General features: G+C 33.0%; 1 protein-coding gene across 1 annotated transcript; it reads right to left on the bottom strand.

Moving 5' to 3' along the window:
- Positions 1–557: 557 nt before the first annotated feature.
- LOC129244254 (piggyBac transposable element-derived protein 4-like) lies at positions 558–2,330 on the bottom strand. Its single transcript, XM_054881871.1, has one exon. It carries the CDS (start codon positions 2,328–2,330, stop codon positions 558–560), a length of 1,773 nt encoding a protein of 590 aa, XP_054737846.1.
- Between the last annotated feature and the right edge of the window lie 6,095 nt (positions 2,331–8,425).

The following is an 8,425-nucleotide window of genomic DNA, read 5'->3' as shown; positions in this document are numbered from 1 at the left end:
TCCTCGTTCGCGGTTCGATTCAACTCACACACTACTCTGTCGCTCTCTCTAGTCCGTTTCTATTGTCAGTGTTGTTATTGTCTATCAGGGTTGCATTATATAGTATTCAAATTCAATACAGAGGGTACTCATAACACTTGACATATAGGTATAAAAATATATTTTTATAAATTTGATTTTAGGGTAGTTCTTAAGACTATGTTAACCCGGCGAGCGTAAGGTTAATATTTATTACATTGAGCGTAAGCTGGGTGTAACAAACCCATATATTGAGCTAGATATTTTAATGTGTTCATAATATTTTTATATGTTTTTATTTACTAGTACAATTATGTAATAACCCAAGAACTGATTGGGAAGGAAAAATAAAGCAAACAAATATTTTTAAATCTTTATTTATGAAATTAACAAAAATATTTTCTTTCATTTAAACAAAGTGTAACACTTAGTATTATAATTTTATAAAAAAAAGTAACTAAAAAAAAACAAAACGAATAGCTTTTACTTCTAGCTTATAAAATTAGGAAACATATGAGATCAAAACTTTTACTATATAGTTATTCAGAGTTCTCGTAATCATCTTCAGTTTGAGCGCAATCTTGACACGTGAAAACAGCATGTTCCATACATAAATAGCGATTGCATTTATAACAAGTGTGTTTAGTCTTGCGATCTTTTTTAGTAGGGCATATTTGACATCTCCTGATAGGCTTAGGAACTTTATTTGGAGGTCGTTGTGAGTGTGAGGGTTCATCCACTTGGTCCAGAATTCGTTTGCGAAGCTCTCGGGGTAAATGCTGATTTTCCTTTCTGTTTTGTAAATGTTCTGAAACCAATCCAATACCCAGGTCTCTAAGAAAATTTCGGCGTGACAAATTGCTACTATTATTGGACTTGTAAACTATTATGCTATTTATACCAGCCATGTTCAAAACTGCATAGAAAATCACCATTGGCCAGCGCTTTGTATTTCGCGAAACATCGTAGTTGGTGCACAGCTCATCTACAACATCAACGCCTCCCTTGGTCTGATTATAAAAAATAATCATTTCTGGTTTTTGTGTGCCATTAGTATCAGCAACAACGCTATCATCGTGATGTAATGTTGACATCAACAAAACAACCTTGTTTTTTTTTGGCACATGGGACAATAAAGATATATCCTTTTGAAATCCAAACACTGTGCTGGGGATCTCTCGGTTACGCGTTTGGAGCATCTGACTTGGAATCTCGGGCTTATTTTTTCGAACAGTGCCTGTGCTTGTCAAACGATGTTCTTTCAATAAGTGTAACATCAACGGATAACTGGTAAACCAGTTATCAAAGGTGACATTGCGATTGGTTTTGGAAATTGGAGCCACAAGTCTGTCCACAACATCATAAGCTTTGTTACTGAGAGCGTAAGGGCCTGTTGGTTGTTTTCCTGGGTAAATTTCAAGATTGATGACGTAAAACGACTTTGCATCAACCAAGGCATATATTTTCAAGCCATATTTGTTTGGCTTATTGGGCATATACTGGCGAAAACTGCAACGGCCTCGAAACGATGGAAGTTGTTCATCTATAGTTGTATACTCAGATGGTGTATAAACAATTTGGCAATTTGCTACGAACTTCTCGAAAAAAGAACGAATGGCAGCCAAATTATCAGTAGCTTTTCTTTCGCTCCGAGTATTCTTATCATCAAACCGTAAACAGTTTTGAATAAATTGAAATCTCTTCAAAGTCATCGTTGTCCTAAAAATCTCAACCCCTGATCCATCACTTATCCACAGATCCTTCAAATTCAGCTTATTTGCTTTGAACTGTCCTGCAAGATACAAGAGACCGATAAAAGCCTTTAATTCTGACGATGACAAGTCTGCCATGATATATTTCTTTACGTGACTATTTTCACAAGCAGTTCTCTTCAGATTTATTTGACTATTTGTATGTAACAATATTTCTTGCAAAATCTCATCAGTAAGAAAGAGTTTCCAACATTCAACAGCTGTCTTTGCATTTTTGCCAATATCTTTTACGCCCTGCCTTTCCCTTATAATGTTTTCTGATCTCGTACGCACGTTAGACCTTTCTGGTACACTAAACCACTTTGTACCATTCTTTCCAGTAAAATATGGTCTGTTATCATTGCTTTCACGTTCTTCAGATCCCTCAGCTTCGTTTTCTTCCTCATTCGGTAATCCTACCTCTTGTTCCGAATCACTTTCAGAGCTTCTTTGGCCAACATTATCAATTTCGAAGTCACTACCAGAATCATCACAAGAATCATCCTGATCAGCTGCTTCGAAAACCCTCAATAATCTTCTTTGGGTTTCTTCGTATGACATATTAATTATTTAGCTGAAAAAAAAAAAAATAAAAACTAAAATATAACGAATATAAAACAAAAAGTATTTACTCGAATTTGTAACACGAAGCGTAAGGTGGGTGAAACTTACCCGGCCGCAACTTTGACAACATCTAAACACCTCGCCAGTCGGCGGTCAACTGCGGCATGAAACACAACGAATGCCTACCTCCCCCCGCGCAGCTACTCAGACGCACAACTTATTTTGACGTACGGAATAGAAAATATCAAACGGTTTATTACAGGCTGGGTGAATTTCACCCAACCTTACGCTCGCCGGGTTAATACTGGACTGACTGCCAACATATTTGACAGTAGAATTTGTACTTATACCTCATCTTACTGTCAATAAATATATTTAAAATTTAAACAATACATTTTTTTAATCATTTAAAACTTTACAGTACATGAGTTGTAGGTATATTAGATTCTTTGTCTGCTGTTTAGGAAAAACATGTTTATCTTTTGTTATTCTTAAAATACATTGAAGGGATTTTATGTGGATCCTCCACGGTCGCTCCGATCATATTTTGATGCAAAAAAAAAGTGTATTAGTATTTTGTTATCAGTAATTTATTTGGTATTGCGATATACATACAGTAATACACACTAAAGTTAAAATATCCTTAACTTACGATAGCTGACGCGTCCTTTTCCTTTAGTCCTCTATTTGGAAGTGTTTCTAAACTTAAATTTCATAACGAAAGTAATAGAAATATTTAAAGGATTTTTCCTTATAAAAAAAATACGACTTTTATCGTTTGCTGTGTTTTCACAACTGAATCTCTTTATTCAATTACTTTTCTTATATTCTAAAATTACAATTTACTTATTAACTAAAAATGTCGGTTTTTTGCCTACTAATCATAAGTGTGTCAATAAATTAGGTTGAATTGCATTTTCGTTGTGAGAACGGAAATGCATTTGATTTGGAAATAATATTAAGTTACATTTTGTCAAGTGAAATAAACATAAATATGTATACATAAGTAATATGAATGCATGTATATATTTATATACATATGCATTCATATTATATTAACCCTTGTTATGGGGATAATGGTTGGTGTTGTAACACCCCCACCGTTAGATTGAGGCTCCGACGAAATTTTAAGTATTCGTTTTGGTCTTAAAATATATATTACGATTAAGATAATGATACTTAGTATAATTACAGTATCGATGGTATAACTAATAGTTTTTGTTTGTTAATCATGATTTATCATTTGATCTAAATTTTCTTCATATTTAGTTTGTTTAATATACAAATCTTTTAAATTTAATTCTATAATTGTTTTATTTTCTTTAACTTTAGTTATAAGATGAGGCTGAATAGTTTTTTCAATAAATGATATTTTATCATTGTAGAAGGTTTTATTTCTTATATTTATTTCACAATTCTCAAAAATAATTAGGAAAGTTGAACTTACATTTAAATTGTTTTGTTTATAATTGCAATTGTTTGAATAGCTTTCAAAGAAATTCTTTACTAAAACAAGTCCTGGTTTAATTTCTTTTACTTCTGACAAAGTGTTTTTCTTCATACAACTTGCTATGTTATTTTTCACAATATTTTGAATACATTCATCGTGTAATATTTGCATATCTTTGCGTAAATTAGTTATATTTGGATAAAATATATTTTTGTTTTCATCTATTATAATTTTATTAATTTCAAAGTTTACAGATTTATTTTCTTTATTAGGTATCGGTTCGAGGATTATTTGGGAAAAGGATGAATTTGAGAATTCGGGAATAGACAGGATAATAATTATTTGTTCTTCATGAAAGGATACGGAAACTTTAGTATTGGTGTATGTCTCAAAGTTATCTACAATTTCGATTTCCTTTTCGCCTAGCAAGTCAGTGGGGATAATACCTAATTTGCTACTAAATATAACTCTAGCAATGTCGTCCATATGGTTTTTGAGTAAGTTTATGTCACTGTCAATCTGATATATATGGCTTAGAAACATAACTTCGTTTTCTAAGGAAAGTATTTGGTTCTCTATGTCCCGTCGGAATTGGTTAATATATTTACTGACAATAAATTGTTGCTTATGTATATGAGAGGTGATATTCTGAATCTGTTGAGAAAGGGTGTTACTTATCCGTACCAATGTATTTGTCTGTTCTGAGTTGTGTTTTATATTGTCTGTGATGTTTAGTAAAGCTGATTTGATTTCTTCTTCGTCATCGCTGTCCATGTTACCTGTAATAAACTTTATGCCTTTACCTAATCCGTTTATTAGTCCTCTTCTTGTTCTTATCTTAAAGTTGGGTGAAAGATTGTCTAATTTAGTCTTTAGTATTTTGAAGTTATTTTTCATTGAATCGAGCAAGGGTAATAAGTCCGATAAAGGGCTATCTAACAAATTTATGTTATTGTATATGGCTTCCGTTGTGTGATAGTAGTCAGTTAAATTTATAAAATGAAATATTCTTTTGTAGTGGTCTATGATTCTTATATCTTTTTCCTTAATTGGGATATAACCTTCGTTTTCCTCAAGGTCTTGTATGCCCATCTTTTGCGATTGTGTCAGGTGTAGAACCAAAATTAACTTCAATATTGTTGGTAATAGTTTCATCTGAAAAAGAATGTATGTATTCTTATTTTATGCTGTTTGTCTGTTATTTGTTAAATTTTGAAATTTCTTTTTTCTTTTAATATGGGATTTGTAATATTTATGATTTCGATTAGTAACAACATGATCGTCATCTACCCTAGATACTACTACTTTCCTAAACTTTGAGTGGTTTTTTCCTCCTCTTTCATCTTTTAAGTATACTGGTCCTGTTTGTACTTCTACATTTTCCCTTTGTTTATTTAATTTCTCTAAAATTCTTTCTTTTTGTTTAATGATTTTCTCTCTAATTAAAGGGTATTCCGAGTTGCTTATATTACCATTTCTAAAATCTATTGGTTTTCTACCAGTAGTTGAATGTACGGAATTGTTATAGTATATCATTATTTTGTACATTTTCTCTTCGACACTTTCCGTATCTCTATTTGAATCGTGTTTTAAAATCCTTACATGTTCGTTTATAGTATTATGTAATCGTTCTATGTCAGAATTTGAAGTGTGGTTGTTGTTGGATGTGTAGTGAATGTCAATGTTCTGTTCTCTTAAAAATTCTAATAGTGGTAACGCCTTAAATCCAAGTTCATTGTCAATTATCAATTTATTTACATTTCCCATTATGGACAAGAATTGAGTTAGTGCAATTTTGAATTCAATCCATGATCTGTTTTTAATTTTAATAGCTTGAGCATATTTAGAAAATTTATCGATGAATGTTAAAAATAGGGGTTTTTCAAGACTGTAAAATACATCGACATGTACTACTTCACCTGGGCTTTCGGGTGTTTCGGTTAATTTGAATTTTTGTTTTACCGGGTTTCTATCATATTTTTCTAAATTGCAAATATTGCAATTATTAATGAACTGATTAATTCTCAATTTTAAATTTGGATGGTAAATTTCGGTTTTTAGAGCAGTAAAGTTTTCGTTAACTCCTCTGTGGTTATTTTTCGCATGTTCTGTTTCTATTCTTTGTGCTAGTTCTGTTTCATCTAGGATATCTAAAAGGAATGTTTTGCATTTAACATTTTTAAAATTTCTATTTTCCGTGAAGTACCTATTTGCAGCTTCTTTTAGGTTCTCGTATATCCTTTCATCATCCATGAACACGGCATTTGTTTTATCAGGGCAGAAATGGTTTTTCAATATTATTTTGAGATTTCCTTCATCAAAGTTTTTTGCGTAAATGGTTTTTCTGTTATTTTTAAAAATGTTTTCATTTTTAATTTTGAGTGATCCTGATGTAATTACTTTGAATACTATTTGGCTTTTATAAAAGTTGAGAGGATTACTTGTTTCTGTACATACGGTGTGTTCTGCTTCTAGTATGTTTTGGTTCAAAAGTATATTTGCTCTTGACAACGCGTCTGCGTTCCCATTAAGGACTCCTTTTTTGTATGTTATTTCGTAGTCAAATTCCTGGAGTCTTAACCTCCATCTAATTAATTTAGAATTCGGCTCTTTTACGGAGAATAACCAGGTTAGAGGCCTGTGATCGGTTTCTATGAGAAATCGTCTACCGAACAGATATGGCCTAAAATATTTTGTGGACCAGACGATTGCAAGCAGCTCCTTTTCAATGGTGCTGTAATTTTGTTCTGCGCCATTTAAAGTTCGGCTTGCAAAACAAATCGGATGACCCTTTTGGGACAGGATTGCACCTAGAGCGTAATTACTCGCATCAGTTTGGAGTATGAATTTTTCATTGAAATCGGGATATGCTAATACGGGGGCGTTTGTTAAAAGTCTTTTCAGGGTTTCGAAACTTTCGACATACTCTGAATTTTTCGTGTTTACTTTTGCGTCTTTTTTCAAGCACCTCGTCATAGGTCGAGCAATTTTTGAATAATCTCTTATGAATTTACGGTAATAACCCGCTAAACCCAAAAATTGTTTTATTTCTTTTTGTGTTGTTGGCAGTGGGAATCTCTGCACACAACTTATTTTGTCAGGGTTGGGCTCTATGCCCCTATCTGACACAACATGTCCGAGGAAATTTGTTTCCCTCTTCAAAAACTCGCATTTATCAATTTGAATTTTAAGATTTACTTCTTTGAGGCGTTGTAGAACCTTTGTTAAAGATTCCACATGCTCTTGGAGCGAAGTGCTGAATATAATGATATCATCAAGATATACTAGGCATATCTTGTTTATTAAATCGGATAACACATTATTCATCAGCCGTTGGAAAGTAGCTGGAGCCGTCTTCAGTCCAAATGGCATACGTAAAAATTCGTAATGACCATTTTCTACACTGAAGGCCGTCTTAGCCACGTCTTTTTCATGAATTTCGATTTGATGGAAACCCTTTGCCAAATCCAAAGTCGTGAAATATTGGCAGCGTCCGAGCTTTTCCAAAATTTCATCTATATTTGGAATAGGGTATTTGTCGTCTATAGTTACTTCATTAAGCTTCCTATAGTCTACGACAAGCCTCCACTTCTGTTTGCCGCTGGCGTCCAATTTTTTGGGCACAATCCAGACAGGTGCAGAATAAGGAGAGTGGCTGGGTCGGATTATTCCTTTGTCCAACATCTCTTGTATCTGCCGTTGTACCTCCAGTTTGTGTACATACGGGTAACGATACGTTTTGGCTGTAATAGGGATATTATTAACCGTCCTTATTTCATGCTTTATAGCATTAGTAAAGGATAGGTCGCTATCATCTGAATAAAATATATTTTTATATTTTTTTATTGCACCTAGAAACTTTTGTTTCTCTTCCCCATTTAAGTGATCTATACGAATTTGGTTCAAGACGTCATTCTTTATTTCCTCTTTTTCATTAAAATATTCGCTATTTTCTTTAGAGTAATGTATGGGAATTTTATTTTTCCCGATTATTAAAATGTTGTCTTTTAAATTAATTATCGTATTAAGTTTTCTTAATATATTGTTGCCTATTAGCCCACTATATTGTTTATGGAAATTATATATTAGGAATTCCATTTTGTTATTTAAAGTTTCGCCGAATTCCTTGAAAATAGGAATTGCGACTTTTTCGCTGACTTGTATGGTCTGGGAGAGTGTCTTAATGTATATCGGTTTGCAGGGTATTTTCCACTTTGGGTGGCATATCCCTGGATTAATTACAGAATGTGTTGCTCCACTATCAATGATAAACTTCAAATAACCTTGTTTAGATTTAATTATTATATGGGGTAATTGCCCGTGGAGGCAGCTGGTTGAAAATTTTGAGCAGTGTTTACTTCCATTGGTTCCACTTCCTGGTGTTGATGGTTACTCTGCCACCTCTGACCTTGTTGGAAGGGTCTGTAGAGTCTTTGTCGTTTATCATGTTGATTTTGTCTATGTAAATTTTGGTAGTCGTCTATTTGATTTCTCCTGGGGAAATCATTTCTATTAAAGTTTCCATTCTGAGATCTATTAAAGTTTCCATTCTGAGACCTTTGTGGTCGGTTACCACGAGATTGTGGATTATTTCCAAACTTTTGGTTTTCTCTAACCATTTAAGTTTTTCTAGGGTAAATTT

The sequence above is a fragment of the Anastrepha obliqua genome, chromosome 4 (genome assembly GCF_027943255.1).
Source record: "Anastrepha obliqua isolate idAnaObli1 chromosome 4, idAnaObli1_1.0, whole genome shotgun sequence".
NCBI classification, from domain to species: domain Eukaryota; kingdom Metazoa; phylum Arthropoda; class Insecta; order Diptera; family Tephritidae; genus Anastrepha; species Anastrepha obliqua.
This window is presented reverse-complemented; position numbering and strand designations above follow the sequence as displayed.